Source organism: Rhipicephalus microplus, chromosome 2 (assembly GCF_043290135.1).
Source record: "Rhipicephalus microplus isolate Deutch F79 chromosome 2, USDA_Rmic, whole genome shotgun sequence".
NCBI classification, from domain to species: domain Eukaryota; kingdom Metazoa; phylum Arthropoda; class Arachnida; order Ixodida; family Ixodidae; genus Rhipicephalus; species Rhipicephalus microplus.
The window spans coordinates 131,091,894-131,112,051 of NC_134701.1; the positions used below are offsets into that span (position 1 = coordinate 131,091,894).

General features: G+C 43.8%; 1 protein-coding gene across 15 annotated transcripts in view; it reads right to left on the reverse strand.

Annotated features, from left to right (window-relative positions):
• LOC119170730 (uncharacterized) overlaps window positions 1-18,622 on the reverse strand; it is a 56,585-nt gene extending 37,963 nt beyond the window's left edge. The window contains exons 1-7 of one of the 15 annotated variants that reach the window (XR_012893786.1): window positions 18,254-18,622; window positions 13,635-13,754; window positions 11,070-11,108; window positions 9,999-10,266; window positions 7,782-8,057; window positions 5,999-6,385; window positions 3,022-3,257 (exon numbers count right to left, since the gene is read on the reverse strand). Coding sequence is in view for 14 of the 15 variants with exons in the window: in XM_075886814.1 (XP_075742929.1) it covers window positions 3,022-3,257; window positions 5,999-6,385; window positions 7,782-8,057; window positions 9,999-10,266; window positions 11,070-11,108; window positions 13,635-13,693 (1,265 nt within the window). In the remaining variant the exon portion in view is untranslated. Of the gene's footprint in view, window positions 1-3,021; window positions 3,258-5,998; window positions 6,386-7,781; window positions 8,058-9,998; window positions 10,267-11,069; window positions 11,109-11,418; window positions 11,440-13,563; window positions 13,755-18,253 lie in introns of those variants that run through there. The other 14 variants (XM_075886814.1, XM_075886812.1, XM_075886811.1 and 11 more) reach the window with 14 other exon arrangements.
• Between the last annotated feature and the right edge of the window lie 1,536 nt (window positions 18,623-20,158).

Genomic DNA, 20,158 nt, shown 5'->3' on the forward strand with positions numbered 1-20,158 from the left:
GGGGTGCGCGCTGTCTCGGCGAGTATCAGCTGTGCGCTTTCAACGCGAAGGGACTGTGTGAAAAGAGCACTTCTCCCTGGAGCAGCCGCATTTGCTCACACTAGTGTTTTGTAGGTTTTCCACAATATCGGACCCAAGAGTTGGCTGCCAGCCCTATTTCGTATAAAATTACAATCTTGATTGTGATAGCAATTATATAGACACTCTCAGCTGGACTTTGCCGCTGGCGTCAACGTCAGTCACCGTATATGTATACGTATCTATATATATGAAAACGCAAGAAAGAAAAATAATCCAGAAAAAAAACTCCGGCGCAGAATCGAACGTCCGACACATTGCTTGTAAGTGCGAAGCATTAACAACTGAGCCATGAAGGAGCACCTCTTTCAACACTGAAACGGCAAGCTATTTGTATCTACCACTTACACTGGCGATGGCCACCTCGACAGAACCATCACACTTTCAGCATTACCAGCGAGATGGCGCAATGAGTGCACATCACGAAATTGTCTCTCATCTCCCATGCGTACTTTGCTCCACAGAAAGCTGGAGGGGGGGGGGGGGGTGAACGTTCATGCATGCGCTCATCTCGCGTGGGAAAAATCGTACGCCTTGGGCTTTCGCCAGAACAATTCTGTTGTAGTTAGGTGGTGCTCAAAGGTCACTGCACTTGCTGCACAATCTCCGTTTGCGAAAAGGGGATGCTTTTCAGACAGCAAAGTAACAACTGAGATGCTTATTCAGGTTCATCTATACCTGTGAGTACGTATCCTACGTCATTTTTGCATGAAAAACGCGGGGCATGTTTCGATCTGCCTGCCATTCTTCACGTGACCGTCCAATATGTTGCTACGCATTCATTGCTTCGCCTTCGCGGCAAGGCTGTCAATTTGTTTGCTGTCGCATTCATGGCATGGAATTCAACGTGCCGTCGTGTTGTCACCAGAACTAATCGGCTAATTGCCAAAGTTGCAAGTCTGTAAACTCGCGGTGCGGCGCAAGAGGGAAGCTCATGATGAGTCGACTTCCGAAGTTGCATCGTCACAGTGATCTCAGAGAGTTTCCATCAGCGTCTTATCTGACATCCCCTTGGTAGCGACAACACAGTTGTCCACGTTAAAGAAAAAGCAAAGCAGAACATCGTCGGGGACCACATCATGCGTGCGCAGTAAAACCATGCACGCGCACACAACCTCGAAAATGAAGAGTGAACGACATAGACACAGACACGGTTACAGCAAACTGTTCGGTAAAGTGCCCTCCATATGCGTGCCACGGCCAAAGCAAAAGTGTTTGGTTGGTTTTTTAAATGCGAATGAATTTTCGTCAGGCTATGTCAGGCGTCTGTCGGGATCCGTCCACCGCCCTCTCCCATAGCAACAGCTGCGGGCGCGCGCGTCCCTGGCAACCAGAGCCGCTACCATGTCACCCTTCGGCTTGGGCAGCTATCAGCAACAACTGCGGGCACGCACGTTTATCCTCACCCCTAATAACAGAAGCCCCCACCTCCTTGACTTGAACGTGACTAGCCACTGCCTCAAGGCAGTGTGTTTGAAACGCATCTGTAGCGTTTGTGCTGCCATGGCACAGCCTGAGGGCAGCACCTTCTTAATGCGTTTGTGCTGCATTGAAGGCGATGGCAACATCTCTGATGTGATTACGAACGCATATAGGAAGGGTTAGTTGAAAGAGGCCCTCAAAAGGGAGACTTTCGAGCGCGTTGATGTCTCGAGTGAGCGTTTTATCTTTTAACCGTGCATGCTAGCTACTAGAGCTCGAAATGCACAGCCCGTATCTCGCAACAGAAAAACGCCACGTGCGGCGAATGGCATTATTGGGTGCACGGTGTAAGAAAGAAAAAAAAACATTATTCTTCTGATGCTGGGTTCTCACGTGTGAAACGACATTATGGATGCCACGCAATGCATTTGAATTTCCTCACGATTTCCTTCGAGGAGGTGGGAAATTTTTTTGTTTATGGGGGGGTGGGGGGGGCGGGCACAACCATGCATGCTTCCGTGGTGGCAAAAATGGCGGCAACGTCGACTTGTGGGGCGCAGGCCCGCCTGCCGCATCTTGCTCACCCCTCGCAATAATGAGCACTCGTACGCACCGCCACCGCTTCCCGCTGAATTCGCATGCTCGTACCAAAATGCCAAAATCCGGGGCAAAATTCCTAGATTGTCCGCGGGGAAAATTCTTATGTCAAGGTTTCCTTCTACTGTTGCTTTGTTATATAGAGGTCGCAAATACATGTGCTTCTACGGAGCAACGACGGGGAATAGAAAATCTTCGTCATATCGAGGCATTTGTTATATGGAGGTTTGTTATAAGCAGGTTTGACTGTATTTGCTTCTTTATTGACAATGTTAACAAGTGTGAATGTACCTACCAGGACAAGATGGGTGGGCATTGAGCACGAGCTTAAACTTTGGCCGAGTGGCTGAATCATTGGACATCAGGACCAGCAGACAGACAGACAGCCTAAAATTTCTGTGTTGAAGTATCCCAAGAAAGACTATCATATTTAAAAGAAGTGCATACCTAGATGCACAAATCTATTGAGACCAATAAGTAGTCAGTTAAGAAAAAAAAAAATCAATGGTTGATTTTGCACCCAATTTCTACGACAGTGCAGCTGGATTCATTTATGACTAGTGGTTGTTCCAAACTGGCATGAAAAAAGTCAGATATCAGCAGACAACCATTGCATAAACGGCATAAAGTACAAAATCAAACTAGAAGACAATGTTTACTGAATTCTGCATACTGTTGCAGAATCTCCATACACTGTGATGAGCCATGAGTAGGTGGGCATTTATAAGGTTTAGTACACAATAACACATGAATTGTCCAGTGTATAGCCACATGTTTTTACTTTCAGTACATTCCTGCCGGCCCACAATCAGGATTCTCCAGAAAATGGCCTGTTAGCTTGATGTAAAAATGCCTATGCAACTCAGAATACAGTGCACACACAGTCGCTCTCAGATGCCTCCCTGCTTTTCATCTGGGTCTCACCTTGCTGCGGTCACAGTGACGTCTGTCCGCACATTAATGAATGCCCAACGCAAAGCATCAATGTAGTCAACAATGACGTCACCCAGGTGCAGCTCTCTGAGTGAGGGGGAGCCGGAAGACGCTGCCAGAAGCCGATAAACTGCACTTGGCGTGCAATTCCAATCAAGGGCCAAGCGGCGCAGGCTCGTTCTCCTCTCCAGTGCCTGGACTATGGTCTGCACGTGCTGCTCGGGCACCTAAGGCAGAGAAGGTCATTCATCCAGTAAGTTGTGCATGTGATCAGCGAGACTGTGAAGCTAAACTCGTTTCTTTTTGTTGAGACTGTGCGGCACATTGAACAGTAACAATGACTATCCCACACAAAAAAATTCCATGGTTGAATGTGATTAAACCAAAATTGACAAGCGATCGCAGTGAAAAAGCAGCCCCAATGATGTATTGGGCATCGGCGCCTCCGATCGGCAAGCAGCAGCATGCAACCCACATTTATCTTCCTACTACCAGCGCAAGTGTAATGTGACAGCAGTTAAGGTCCCGAGGCATGTTTGGCCACCGGCTTGAGACTCACACTAACCAATAGACAAGTGCATGCGAAAGAGAACAAGCTGACACTATGCATGTTCGTTGCTATGAGGATGCAAGAGCAAATGGGGAAAAAGAAATCGACATCAGCTTATATTAAACGTCAAACATGTACAAAAGATTGCTTTCTAGATTTGTAGTGGAAGGAGTAGAGTTGTCATGCACAAACAAAAAAAGTGACATACCGTAGTTTACTGCATAGACAGATGAAATAGTGAGAAGTTATGAGAGAAGTTGTGAATAAAAATTTGTACAGAACTCACTTATTCGGTTTGTTTGGCCCAATAAAAGGGCACTAAAAATATGAAGAAAAGTTAGATTAATACATCGCTCATCCAGAAGCCGACCATTCTTCTTTTTTAATGCTAGATAAGTATGTGTGCAAATTCGTTGCATGGAGGATTCTCAAATGAAGATTTCTCCATTTGAACCACACGTTAGAATGTAAGTCGACGTAACCCTTATATAATCATGCCTGTCCTTATGAGCCAGCCATTGTCTGTCACACAAGCAGTACTGTAGAGTATGAAACAGACAGTGGCACTACCAGTCATCAATCTTAATTAGCCCTGCTTTTACTGCAAATGATGCATTCATTTTTGTGAAAGCTTCTCTTCTTGATGCCACTCTTTCAACATTTGTACTTTAAAGGGCCAGTAAACAGCCCTGAGGTCCAAAAGTTTTTTTTAGAGATATATGTGCAGTTTTTCTTTGCGAACATGCTGCCACAAGAATTTTGCAAATGCATGCTATATTAAGGAAGTTACAGGGGTTAGAACATCGGTCTAAGCTGGTTTCAAATTGTCGCGCGGCCTCGCCTCTTTTCTACCTGGCATGAAGAGGAAGGTGTAGCTATTGTCGTGACTCCGCCCACTTCGGCAACATGACACCACGTCAGCGACCGACGTCATTGGCAAACTCTATCAGTCGCAACGCACTTCCGCTTGCGGCGAAGCGTGGTAGTTTGTTTACGGTTTGCCGCACCAGCCGCGGGTCAACCGTGTAAGCGTCAGGTGCGAAGTGTAGATCACAAACCATTGATTCCCCAAGGTACGTCGCTGGATGGCCAATTCGCTTCAGCATGCAGCGCACAGGGCCCCATCGTGAGGCACCTGGTGCCGATGCTTCTTCACTACCCAGTCACTCGATTTGCAGCCGACGACAAAGCAACGCTTTTTACCCATGTTTCTCATGTCAAGGGCGAATACGTTCGTATGTGCGCACAAGTGCTGTAGTTGAGCGAGGAGCGTACACGTGCACGCGACAACTGCGAGGCTCGTTCTTTCACTGCAGTGTCAAGAAACAAGGGGCAGTGTTGTAGCTGTGGGTGAAAACCAGAACCGACGTCGACTTCACTACTGTTTTTTCACACCTGATTTAGACCAATCGGTGAGCTGCATGCTTCGTCCCGTCGCCGATCACCGAGTTGACGTCACTGCGCGTGCAAGGGGTCGGTCAGGCGTAGGAAAGATGCATGGGAATCGTTTTTTAAAATAGAGGCTCTGCATGGCACGCAGCGCTGTAATATTCAGAAAACGTGATTACTGCGATCTAATCTACAAATTGCCAAGCTTGTATGGGGGTTGTAAAAGAAAATGTCGAAGCTTGTTTACTGGCCCTTTAATAAAATTGTGAACATGAACATATAAGTCTGCAACCAAAAGATATGTTGCAAAATCTCTGAACTGCATTCATCAGAGCATCTAATCAAGATATGTTTTGCGTGTGCCAGACAAAAAAAAAGCATTATATCATTGCATTGCATTCCACAGACTATACAGGGCACAAACTCTACAGTTACCGAAAAAGCTTGAAAAGGAGTCAAAAAGCAGGCCGTACGTATTTCAACAATGAAATTATAGGTAGAATATGACGAGGTGAAAGGCAACAGTTTGAATGACAGAAAGGACAAAGATAGCGAATATTCTAAGCTGACATTAATTTAAAAAAGGAAATAATTAGTACGTGCCATTTATACGCAAGGTCATTTAATACATAGGTGGGTCACGAATGCAAGTTCTAAACTCTGAATTTAAAAACTTATAGACCCAGGACTAATCAAAATAGGGTGCCAAGCGAAGACAAGTAGTCAATGATGTATATGTTATCCAGTGGGGTGATGAAATTTAAGAATGCATGAATATGCAGAACAAAATCAGCCACAGCAGATGTCAATGAAATGACCAGAGCACTGGAAGAGGTTTATGTCGAGCGGCTGACATAATAACAAAATATTTGTAATAATGAAGTAAGAGGAGGATACTCTTGCAATGGGCATAACGTTATAAATATACTTTCATAACAAATTTGTGGATATAACGAACTTGATTTCATGCAAGGTGCAACTTCGTTATTATGAGGTTTGAGTGTTGTGAATTAAACAACTCAGACTGACCTGGCAAGCGGCAGGTGTTTTCTCCATCCCAGCATGGGGAGAGGCGTAGAAGCTCACGTCTTCCAGGACTTTGTTGACATCCAAGAGCTGCCTGAACGGCTTCATATCCTTCACAGAGAATTTGCGGAGGGTGAGCCTATTCACGGTTCGGTTGCTAGCCAGAGCCTCGAAGATCAAGTCCAGGGAGCGGTCAGAGCTGCAGTCGGAACTGCAGTAGATGTGGAGCTCGGCAAGGGACACCGTGTTGGCGAGAAAGTCGTTCAGCACTTTAGTCCCCTCATAGTAGTGCTGGTAACTAGTGTCCATTTTCAGGCTGGTGACGGTGCTGTTGGCCCGTAGACCCGCCAGGCCCACGTTCAAGGTATTCATCCACGCGTGTGCCCGTTCCTGTAGCAGGGAGGCTCAGTGAGTCGGCAGAAATTCTAAGGTTACGCATGATCTCAAAACACCACGGTTCCCCAGAATAGACAGGTATACAAACCCTTGCACCAGTGGCACCATTGCACTGTATTAAACAATCGAACATCAGGTTCTCACTGTGATAGTTTTTAGGCGTAAATTGAAGATATGAGCAGTGCTACAGCAAGATTGAGCGGAAATAGACTATCGTTCATTCAACCACTGTAAGTAATGCTTTTTCATATGCAGATTTTAATCTTTATATAAGAAGGCATTCAATAGGAACTGTGCATGCTTGAACATGAAGGTCAAGAGTTGACCTTAGTGGATAGTGGAGGGCACTGTATACAAACAAGTGTGGTTCATAAGTCACTCGGTGGTAATCATGCTTACATACTATAGTACAAAATTGGTTCATAGCAGGAAACCAATCAAAATTTTAAACAAGAAGGCTGCACTTCCCATCTTTTGAAGACGCTGCGCATTGAGAGCGGAAGCCACACATGCACAAATAGGGAAAGCGTATATGCTAGCAGCGTCACCTTAGCTCTGTTAGCATGGTAATAGTGCAGTTCACTTTTTCTAGCTTGGTTCTTTTGCTAAAACAGTCCCTTGATGGCACCAGTTTGTAAACCGGCTTTCTCTTGAGAAGTTTTCACATTGTAGCATATTGATAAAATTCTTGTCTAAAGAGGATGCACCCTTCATGCAAAATTTGGGGAACCCATGCACAAAAGTAAGTGAGGGAGTGATTGGATAACCATTCATCCTGTCACGTTACCTGCCATGGCAGTCTACTGGTTACGATGCTCAATTGCAGACTCGAAGGCCACGGAATCAAATCCCAGCCATAGCGCCCACATTGCGATGTCAGATTAGAGCACTAAACATGCATAAACTTATTTATTAGATTCTGTGAAACGAGCATAATAAATAAAAAATACTTATATAATAGGGGTTTTGCACCCCAAAACCACAATATCAGCATGAAAGGCGCTGTAGATGAGGGCTTCAGAAATTTCGACAACCTGGAGTTCTCGTGCACTGACATTGCACAGTACACAGGACTCCATCATTTCACCTCCATCAAAATGCGACCATTGTGGCCGGAATCGAACTCACGACCTTTGAGTCAGCAGCTGAGCGCCCTAGTTACTGATCCACCGAGACGGACACTAAACGAGCATAAATGAGTTTCACAGATGGGGAGATTATGCTGGACAATAGCAATTTTTTTTCCTGAAGCTCTAGTAAGCCAAATCCAACAGCATGGCACAAATAATTTTTCGACCACCTTTATGATAACTGCCAGAATACACCGATAATGTGTAACGAACTTGGCCTACTTCCACAGCATGCTCAGCAGCTTCAGCTCGGAACTTACATGGATGTTCAAGAGGGTCAATCTCTTGAGGCTCTTTGTCCTGGCAAGTGCTTCTCTGAAGCCGTCTAGAGTCTGCGGCAAGCACGAAATATCGAGTTTCTCCAGGGACAGCTCACGCAGCCGCTCGTTCAATAACTGGCACACGGCAGCAAACAGGGACATCGTGGCCTGTTCGCTCAGGTATGCATGGTGCACCCGCAGGCAGGTCAGGAATTTGTTTTCAAACAGGGCATTGGTGATTAGCTGCACCGGCTCCTGCCTTAAGTGAGGCTTGAACTGCGGTAAAAGGCGGCAAGCTTAGAACATATGCACTGTTAGCAAGACCAGCGAAAAGCTGTCGTATCGTGTTTCGATGTACTAGACCGAGAAGAACTTGAAATATTGCTAAGCTCGTGTGCACCTTTGAAGGCCAAAGAAGGAGAGCTGTTATAAGCCCACACACACATTAAGTCCCAGATATTCTAATTTGTTTCAAACAGGGGATGAGTAAACATGTCTTACAGTAAAAGCTCCTTTATTCAATCTTCAATTAACTGAAAAATTGGATTATTTGGAAGTGTTCTCTGCTCCTGGCTAGCATATACCATGTTCAATCAAATCAAAACTTTCATTAGTTTGGTCATAATTGGCCACAACGCGGTTCATTTGTATGATCCTCGGAGTACGACAAGCACTGAGCGACGCAAATTTGCCGTGCAAAAGAGTGAAAAAAAGATAAAGAACAACCAAGATGACGCTGTGCAGTCTGCATCGCACTAGTCATCACTGCAAACCACATGGTAATGACAGGGAAGCCAGAAAACTTCATCCTTATTTGCGTTTACTACCGTGTGTGACACGTGGTTGGCCAGGGTGTTCGAAAAGGTGCAGTTATCATCCACAATCACATTGTTGGCAATCAAGGCTTCAGTGGCTGATGCAAATTTCTTTCATTTACCAGCAAAATAATTATCGTCCCATATGCATGACAATGGCGGTGACGATAGTATTTGGGAAAGGGTCCAGGGTACATTTTGGGCTGACTGAGATGTGGGGATGTTGCGCCTCAGTTGCATTGGCAAAAAAAGTTGCAGGTGACAAAAATTGTGGCCTTTGCATTGCTCGTATACAATACAAGTACAAAATTTACATACCATTTAGGGAAATGATAATGTTTTAATGTAATAGACATAATCGTCATGTTTTCTTGATACTTTCAGAAGTTCATAATTTAGTCAGTTCAGGTATTTTTTCTGGTCCCGTGAAATGCGAATTAACGAGCATTTAATGTATTTCACACAAAAACGTAGTCTAATAAAAATGCTAAATATTAACTCATTCCCTGCATTTTATACAACATTTGAGCGATTGAGAAGTTGTCACACACAGAAACTAGACTGACTGTGCTATTTGTATAGATTAAAATTATCAGGAATGCTGTAGAACACTGCTCCATAATAACACGTGCCAAAACTTCATCTTTGATGCATTCCTTTTGTTTCCTCAGAAAGCTGTCAACAAGTAGACAACTCTAAGTAAAGCTAGCATCAAGCACGAAATAAGTAGCCAAAGGAGGGCTATCTCAATCGTTGACAACATTGAAGAGTTAAAGTTAAAGCTGACTTACTATATACATAGTACACAATCATGAATCGTGAATGAACAAATGAAAGGTCTCAAGTTAAGTTGTCACTTGAATGAGTATCGAACAAGTAAACTATATTATGACTATGTGTTCACAAACGGTGAGCACATAGTCATAATTAGAGCACACTTCGTCGTCTTGTTTTAAGCACAATTCACTGTGGGGATGAAATCAATATGCCAAACTTGCATGATGCATCAAATTAGAGTAATGAAAAAATTTCAAGTTTGATCAAAGATGGAAGGCAGTATACAAATTGGATTTTTAAATATGAATTTTGTGCAATGAAATAGTAGGCGGCACACCGGCTCATAGCTACACAAGCTTTTCATACCCAGTAGTGGTGAATGAAGTTAAATTTCATAATCTTTGTATTGATTCCTTGGCTTCACTGTCTGTTTGCTTCAAGATGGCTATACTAACAAACAAAAACTGAGCCCTTTAGACCCCGTGTTTCTTCCGACTAGATATACTAGAAGTTATATATTCTAGCATGAAGATAAGATTGTAGCACGGCATTTACAGGTTCACCACAAAGAAGATTGAAGTTTTCTACACTGAAACTTGCTGCGTACATAATACTTTGCACTCACCTCAACAGCGTCTATGCAGCCATGTTTCTGAAGCAAGGTGTAGAGGAACGCTATACCTTCTTCTGCATGTACATCTTCGGAATCTTTTATCCTGCTGCCAATGGGCTGTGCCTGACAGAGAGAGAGCTTGCCAGGAGTGAACTCTTCCACTTCAACATTCAATTTGTTGAGCAGGGCATTTGCGAAAGGCAGGTTTTTTACAATGTGGCACGTCCTCCCCAACTTGGCTGGGCAATGCTCGGCTAACTCAGCTGCCAACCTGCGTAAACTACCACAAGAGCCTCAAATGTCAGTGTACATTTAATTTGAAAGCATTGTATTTTTACACTCTAAAACAAGCACAGCAGTAGTGCAGCCAGGCGGGGGGGTGGGGGGTTTAAACCTTTTTTCAAAATTTTTCAATTTTGCATGAATATACGTATACATAAGCTCACATGCAAATGCATGCACAAACATGTTTGGTTGCCTTCCCCAATGAAAAAAAATATTCTGGCTACTCTACTGAACATGTTAGAACAGGGCATGCATGAGTTGTGGTTAGTGGTGATGCAATACTCTTTACCCTCGGCTGTTGTTTAGTAGCTTTGGCGTCACCTTGGTGTCCCCTTTATGAGAACTTGTACAGGGACTGAATCCCAGCTGCAGTAGTTGGTATCAAACCAATGATCTGGTGAATTCCAAATGTTGCACCCGAGAAAGGATCCTGAACTTTTACTTGTCAAAATTAATTCGAAGCCTGCCGTCATGTCACACTTCATACTTCACTCGCCACCCTGTTCCGGGACATCAGACCCGCTTTTTTAATTTTTAATTACAAGACCTTCCTGTGCACATGCACTGCATTGACCTAGCTTCAACCAGAACTTCCAGCTCGAGTACCAGCCAGTGGGAAGCGACAGCTGCACATAATACTAGTATTCTTAACAGTGAACAAAACGACATGCCATACATGGGCAGATAGGGAAGTACTCGTACCAGTGTGACAAACATTAAGTTAGGCCTGTGCGTCAGGGGTACACATGTTACTGGTCTCTACGACTTGCAAAAGATGTCAGCTGCACGACCAATTACCTTGAAAGGTGGCACTGGCTCCACTCGGTCATTTCGCTGCTGGAAGGAGAAATGAAGCATGGTTAACACAAACAGAAGTTATATTCAACTGCAGGGGCTGGTTGCCTGCTAAAGTGCAAAACTGAAACGCTGCAACCATGCAGCATTGTCCTAATGCTAAGACGTACCCAGGAATTTGTAGTACAACTAAGCACAGTCATTGCAAGCCCACATGCCATGTGCTCTTGTTGATTTAAATGACCAAAAGTTTAGCAAATTCGCTTTCAGCAATGCAAGAAACTTGGCGTGTTAATATCTCAGCTGCTGGGATGATGCCAGCAGGCGAGAAAAGAAAGTAGTTCCCACACACCTTTGTTTCTACAAGCGGCACTGACTAACTGCCCCAGGTTTAAATGCGCAGATATACCCCATGAAGTGGACAAGAGGACAACAATGGCTGCAGCTGAATTGGCAGACCTTGTCTTCATTTTCTGTAATTGAGTATGTGGATACAGAAAATGAAGACAAGGTCTTCTCCATTTCACGTGGTCATCAGTTTTATCTTGTGCTTATATTTTTAGATTGAGTTTAAAAGTTACAGAAAACTGGTTTGTCGCAGAGGCTGGCAGAAAAGCCTTGAGGCAGAATAACTGAGCCAAACACTTTATTTGAACAGTCCGCTGCTTTCGTGCGCACCGTAATTAGTGCTCAGAATTAGAGTATGTATATTATTATCCATCCATATTTTATTCTATGCTGCTTACAAAGTAAAAGCAGCTCCACACTGTCAAAAGACGCTACGCTGCCCTCAGGGCAACTTGTAGAACATGTCAAGCCATGCATGCAAAGAGCATGCAGGGCTTGACACATGCATGCACACCAAACCACCGCACACTAGCAGGAAGCATTCTGGTGCTCGTGTTCCACTGTTTGCATCATGCGTCGGGTGCACACTCAGACCTCATTATTACAAAGTTTTATCTTACATGAAAATAAGTTCATTATATCCAAAAAATTTTATCAATGTTTATTCCCAACATTATGTGGATTGCAAGACTAGTTTTCATTTACTTCGTTCTAAGCAATACTTTATTATATCTTGGTTTGGATGTTTATGATGTCATAGTCACCGGCAGATCTAAACATTCTCATAAATATTTCACAGCATTTTCCACATTACCATTCATTGTTTAGACGCCGTGATTAGTGATTCTTACGTTGCACTAAAGAAGGCAGGTATCACAAAGACTGGTTGTTAGTCCCTTTAAATTAGTTAAAAGGATAAGTTCTACAATTCATGTGGGGCTTTAAACCTGTGCGCTTTTCCTGTATAGAATAGTTTAACACTTCGATGGTATGGGGCAATATGCAACTATTGTTTCTGTTGTCATGTTCAGCACTGATGATGTAACTGCAACCTCTGTCGTACTACAAGGCCTTTTTGCAGCAGCGCTATTAGCCAGTTTCTCTGTTAGCAATCAGGAATAACTATAGCCTATTGGCTTCACCTTGTTCAAGCACCAATAGGTTAGCTAGCGTCTTCCGCAGCCCCAGTTCATCTACCTAGTATGCCGAGGAAGACATCTTGAAGTACACAGCTAGTAACAGCCTTTCACAACACTTTGCCCACTGGAATTTCTCGAGTGATTTGTAGCAGTATAAGTAACCTTGAGAATTATTCAAATGTAGAGAATGCAAGCTGCTTGGAAACGTGCTTGTAACAGACAGCGGCAATGCCCAAAACCAGCCCCACAAGCTTTAATAAGTCATAGGCACATTATGCAGTTGAAGCTATCTCAAGAAGAGAAACAACTCTATTACCACTACAAGTTTTGAAAAATTAACTCATTAGAGTCACTGCCGGTGAAGTATTGTAGCATAGTTACCTGTTTGTGACTTCAAAAGCATTAATTAATAAGTCACAAGCACAAGAAATATTTCTATGTAACAGCAGCAGTTAACAACAGGCACTTCATTTATGTATTAGGATGACAACGCAAATGACGATGCAAACGACAAGTGTGAGCTGTTCTTTATGAACGGTGCAACATGCTTATGCACTTGTAAATACATGTGCATATAGTCATTGCTATTCCCGTGTTACCCGCAACGATACATTTAAATTTTGATTTTGATTCATGGCAAAGAGATATCATTATCTCTCTGTGTTAAATGTACAAGTCAGCATTATCCACATCCAACCCCTTTATTTCTTCTTTAATAAAAAGCCATCATTATTTGTGAGACACATTTATGCATGGCATGCCTTTATAGAGTTACCTTCATTGGGTTAGATAGACCTCTGTTACAGTTTCAAGTTGCTCAAAGAAAAAAGCGACGAGTTACTGCTGGAAGGTACTTGAACTGATTAGCAGTAACACATTAGTAATAAACCATTACTAGTAAACATGTCTCTGATGTTATATCAGAGAAGCCACCATTGGCAGCTGACAGCCCGATTCTCACTTTGCTCTGGTTGCCTCCGATTGAAAATTTGGATATTTTTTACACCCACCTCTATATACTGGCCTTCTCAGCTGGATACAAATAGGCTGTACATGGTGTACACAGACATCTCAAGTCTACCTCAGTCTACCCTGAGCTTGCATCCATTGTGGCATCACCAGGTTTTCTTTCACTGCCATAAGACCTTTCTGCTCCGTGGTCACACAAGCTCCTCACATCACCATCAGCCGTTCACTGAACCTGTGTTAATAAATTGAACTTTCAATACGCAGTTCTGCGACACGCAGGAACTAAGACTAGTTCGGACAAATGCTATAAATTAAACGCTGTAAACATTGCTTGATTGGTTATACTCGCATCACTCTTTTTTTTTTCTCCTGAGGAGGTAAAAGCCAAAACAAGAAGTACAGTTCTAATTGCATTATCTAGATGATCAGAGTTTACGAAGCTTCTACACAACCAAGAGCACTGCTTATTCGGGAGTCTGGTTCTCAATCCCTAAGGCAATAAAATCCGAGAATGCAACAGGTATCTGGGTACTTGTTATCTTGATATGCGTATAAATTCCCACTTAGGCGAGATGGAAAATTTAGAAGAGAGTGAAAAGGTCCACTAGTAGTCTTGGAATGCCACAGAGACTCCACTGTCAATCGATGCCTAAACTCATGTTTGAAATAAACTTAAAAATGTGCAGCTGCAACCTTTTTCTCTCTCTGAAATTATATTTCTTATGCTGTTGCATCCACAAGAAATTGCAGCATCTCTCATTAATGCTTGCATGAATACTGCATCTTTTATACTGCAACATTTTCAATGCTCATTGAAACCAAAAGTGATCGACTGCATTGGCGACATTCCTTAGGCTTTCACAAAATGGATGAAGGAAAGAAGTGTCCATCTAGGAGCTCATTTTATTCGTTAGACACAATATTATTAAATTATAACAGATGATCACACCAAGAAAAGTACAGGAGATGTTATTAGAAATAATTGTAATGTAAATGTGAAGAAGGAAAAGAGGGCAAAAAGATTACTTCCCGTGGGCAGAGATCGAACCTGCGTCTTTCGAATAACACGTCCGATGCTCTATTAACTGAGCTACCACGAAGGCTATCCCTTCGACCACTTCATTGGGTATATGTGTGCTTTAAACATGAGAGCATCAGTCAGCACCAATAGTAGCCATGACAGCGAGTGTGGAGCACTCTTCATCTGCCTGTTTGGCGTCACGTAGTACATAAACATATTAAAAGCTGGCAGATTACCAATAATCCCTCGTATACCACCTGAAGGCACCAAGTCTGCCAGTACAAGACTCTTGCTATGCATGAAGGAAAGAAGTGTACATTTAAGGCCTCATTTTCCTTGTTAGACACAATAACAATGATATCTAACAAACAATCATGCCAAGGAAAGTATGGGATGTCATTAAAAATAATTGTAAAAGAGGATAGTTAGACGCGCAGCTTTTAATGGCTTTTGGTTTCAATGGTCCCTGAAGGTGAGCAAGTGACTACAGGATCCCAGTACAATGCATGTACATGTTTTGCTTCAATTATTGAAACCAGTAACACTTTCTATCGCCTTTTACATTTACATTTCCCTAGCAACTGTATAGCAAGCATAGCGTTATTTTTGTTCTTATTATTAATCCTACTTAGCATAATAAACTGGTGATTTTCCATCAAATTTGCATTCTACCTTCACTCCTTGAAACATAGATGCATGTACGTTCCTAGTTATGATAAGCACTTCACACAAAGCCCAGTTTATTACAAGTAAGCTGATAAGGGGATTGAAGAAACAATCAGCTGAATCATTCTGTTATAACTATAGGCCAGATTTATAGGCACTAAAAAATCGGGTTTTAGGCACCAAAAATCGGCAGGCAGAGTGCAGTATTAGGCCATCAAAATTGTAATTATAGAATAAATTTGTACGAAAAATCAAATTTTCAAAGAAATACGTGCGAGACCTCTGTCTATGACAAGAAAGCAAAAAGAAATGCTTTAGCTTATGATGGTACAACGATTTAGCATAGCTATGCAATTTTTTTTTTCAGCAGCGTTTGCTGAATATGGTCTCTCCTTTTATTGTCCAGCATGGCGAGTTAAGTGCCCACCAACGAATAAACGCCCTCCTGGGCCTTTCTTTGACATGGTTGAGAAGGGCACCACAGGAGCGACACCGCCTCTGCGTGGTGCGAATAGCCAGACTGCTAATAGGCCTGAAGGGTCTTTTAGCCACGTATTAACTGGCTCTAACCGCACAGGGTGAATTTTTCCTTTGTCTGCGAACACCTTGAAGGGCCCCTTACCACATTTGAGCACTGAGATCAGGTAACAGAAGTGCATGCACTGGGTGCTCACAATCACGTCTGCAAAGATTTTCATGGCTGTGCGCCCCGGAAGGAGGTGAAATGTCAGACTGAATGCTGCTTCCCCTTCATCTAACAGGCCCCAGTGATCTAAATATAAGGAATGGTCCTTTGTATGTCATAGGAGTATGTGACACTGAGAGCATTGTTCGAAACGCGATATGTGCAATTTGTGCAATCTTTTGCTTTGTGAAGGTTGATAAATATACTAAAATGTACAAACGAAATCTTCGTGCGTTTTTTTCTTTAAACTTCGTATCCAGCAAGAAGCGAGACTAAGCAACCTTCATTTCATTTGTGCTGGTGTTCTCGCCATTCTCGCGTTGTGCCACGTTGCCAGCCCTGACAATACTTGGCTTAATTGTTTCTTGTGCATAGTTTCTTAGAACAATTGTAACTATGCAATGCTGTATATCGTGGTAAGGATACATTATACATGCCAGCGTCTCCAAACGCGCGCGTATAGAGGGATCCATAGAAACAGGCAGTATATACAATACAGAGACCGCTGAAACGACTTCGGCATGTCATGCGAAAGTCACCATGCGCGTGCGACGTGTTGATGCGTCTGCATCGTGTGATCTTCCGACTCCGAGTTGCTCTGTTACCGAAGAGGGCAGCGAAGGAATTTGCCATGCGAAGTCTACACAAGACGAGTGGCAAAGGTTTAAAGCTCACCCCCTCGCTTCATGCTTTTGCGGCTCGTACTGAACCAATTAAATCATTCTTGTGATACAAAGCTGTGGCACGCAACAACTTCCAGTGTATGACTAAAATTGCTCATGTGACCTGGTGAAGTGCCCTTCAAGAAGTAAATGACAAACAAGACAAAAACCACGTGGACATCTGATTTTTTTTCACCTACAGTCTACCTTCCCCTGATTACACTCCACGGTTTCGCCACCAAGCCCGCGAGGTGGCTGAGGAGCTTGGCATCTCAGTCCCCACGTGGGAGCTGCCCGCAACACAGTGATCTTTGTTTTGGAGGACTAAATAAAAGTTTATCCAATCCAATCCAATCCTCGATGTGCTGACTAGAGTTTTGTTTTTCTGCACTGGAACAAACACCTTATATTGTATGCAATGCTGTCACTTCAAAGCGTACGAATTGAAGATATCAATGCTCTGAGTCAGGGGTGTAGCCAGGGGGTGGGCCACCCGGCCCGTGCTCCCCCCACCACCCCCTCTAAAATTTTTTTCACCATGACACAGAGAGCGAAAAATGACCATTTTGTGCCAGAACTTCATTCGTAAAAGTGTAAATTTCATAATAACAGGGCAGACTTGAGCCACATTCTGTGGGCATGCCCACAGGCCCCCATGAGAGGCAAATTCCAAGACGAGGAGTGGATGGAATACCGCGCATTACAGCTCAGACTCGCAATTACAAGCCCGCCTAATACGGCAGGCTGAAGACGCCGCCAAGGCCTACGGGATCATAGATGTCGTCTACGTTTGATCTCCCCCCCCCCGTGCCTGAAAGAGGAGAAGGATCTTCCTGCTAATTAAATAAAGTTTGTTCGTAATGAAGGGGTGCCCCTCCCAATATCCAGGAGGTGCACCCAACCCCCTCCAAAAAAAAAAAAAACATTTCAAGCAACACTTTTGCTCTGAGTCATAAAACATACACTGTAAGTGATTTCTACAGTTGCTAGCACCATATATAGACATTCACAGGGTTCCCCTTCAAGGGGGCTAAAGGTTCCTTGCACAGTGCCCCCTCCCTATTGTGTCAGTGTATTGGGCTAGCTTTGCACCCTTTTTTCGGTTACAATGGGGGGGTGGGAAGAAGGGAGGCCCTCCTTTCCCACCCTTCCCCCCACACACACACAGTGTGTACCCCTGTAACAATATGTCTTCCCTAAATATATTTAGGTAAGCTTGAGAAGCAGACGCACATTAAAATTGAGCACTTCGTCTACATCTTCAAACTTATCTGTATATTCATTTTTTTTTAATCTTTTTGTTTGCTGAATAGAGAAATTGTTTCTACCTCACAGATTAATTATGTCGATCGGCGACGTGCCGGCTCGAATGGGTAGTATGAGGTAGACAAGCGATGAACGGGAATCTATCTGGTCCGCAGAACGCATTAGACAATGAAAATTGACACATCTCACGGAACACGTGCAAATTCGGAATGACAGACTGTGATGTTGACATTGTATACGACTCCATTTCTTTTCGTTGTCTCAGAAATGCACCTTTCAAAGAGCAGAATTGAAAAATAGATAAAGTTTTGCATGCAGATGAAAAGAGAGAAAAAAAAACGACACTGAAGGTGCTAGCATAGGTTGGCGCAGCAATGCTGGCACGGGCACACGTACGTACGAGCACCACAATAAGCGTGAACGCTCCTCACTCGAGAGATGTCACCATTTCCCTTTCGCTGCACACAGGCTGCACAGGGTACACGTGTCCGGCGAACAAATCTTACCCCGAACCACGCGGAACGGTTGCACTTCACCTTTCGCATGCACGAGAATTTCTGGGCCTCATTTCGAGCACTAATGATTCTGACCTGAGCTTCAGTCAAACGTAGGTGCTCTTCGACAGCTAGCGGTGCACAGAAACTGTTCAAGCTTACTCCATGGCTAGCTAGCCATGGAGTAAGAAAATACTGTAGCTAGCTAGCCACCAAACAGGCTGCAGATTGGGGATGTTGCAGTGCAAGGTCCCTAGATAGTTCTTGTTTATCTAGGGACTTTAAAAAGGTAGCCGCTGGTAAGTCGGGCATTAGCGGATTTTGGAAGAAAATACTAGCTTCAGGGTATTGGGAGGCGAAATATTAGAGCGGGTGCAGCGGTTTTGGGATCACCAGGTATCATTCTGTATAATCGAGCGGCGCAGGAAAACGACTGTGCATAAGGTCAGAGATCGTGGAGCGCTCAGGAGCACCTTGACTTTAAACCTACGGCGGCGATGCTTCAGAATAACGTAAAAGTAAAAAAAAGGCAACAGTGCGCGGCAATACATTAAATCGCGCGCTGAATGATACCATGAATACTACGGCACAGTGTTAAGAGAAGGGGCGGGTGTAGGTGTTCTGTGGCGGGGTCACAGAACACCTACCAGTTTCTTTGATGATAGGTACAACGGCGTCTGGCTTGGGGATTTAGGTATGAAGTACGCTGGACAATCACGACGTCCTAGCTCCCACGCTTACCGTTTGGAAACGCGCACTGCTCACGCCGTGGTTTCCCTAGTCGCTATGATTCCAAGTAAATCGAAACAACCCAATAAAAATAACAGTACACATCGATGCTCTAGCAAAATGAAATTTTGCCTTAGCTCAAAGTCGCTCACACTGTTGGGAAGGCTTGATAAGTCAGAAAAGACACAAAGACGAAAGCTACGTAACGCGTTCTTTGAAATTACCGCTTTACTGCCACGCCATGACGTCATTCATAATTGAATGGTGTGTGCTGCTTTTTACACAAAAAAGATACCTAGTTATCACGAGTTAAAAACTTCTATTGTGACAAAAAAATTAAGACGTTACAAAATTTGCGACGTTTATTGATCACTAGTTTTAGGACGAAATTGGCGCCACTTCTGAAGTTGAAAATGGTTGTTTCATAGGCGTAGCCACTTTTTTTTTTTTTTTGCGGGGGGGGGGGGCTAATTTTTTTTCTTATGTACGTTCGTGTGTGTGTCTGATTTTATATATACACACAGCAAATGTGAAAGTTTCAGGAGGAAGGTAATGTAGGTGATTACCATGATACCACGCTTTCGCGCTGTTGCATGGAGGAACGAGTACTCTTAGGGTGTGAGTGTAGTTCTATACGCCATCAGTTCAGTTCAAAAGAGTTGGCTGTTGGGCGAGTTGGTTTCTATGTCAAAACTCACGTTCACTATAGGTGTGAACCACAAGGCGAACAAGAATACTCTTTCATCCATGTGCTCTTGCCACGTGTCATACGAATGAGGAAAAGGCAGAAGAAGAACCGGCAGATTGCCGGCACGGGACGCTATGGAACTCTACTCGAGTCGGCGTCTCGGAGCACTCGACTTGAAAACCGCTGACTGCTTCGATTGCCAGGACGTTTTCGGCAATGGAAGTTTCCAGCGAAGACTGTTGCTCGTAGCCATTCTCTGCGCATTCGTCGTGCACTGTCACACAGTCGCGTTCACACTGATCTCTCCAGACGTGGATCACTGGTGCCGGAAGCCACCTGGACTGAACATATCCGCCACCGAATGGAAGAGAGAGGTCATCCCCCCAGAAGCCGACGGCCGGTACAGCCGATGCCTGATGTACTCA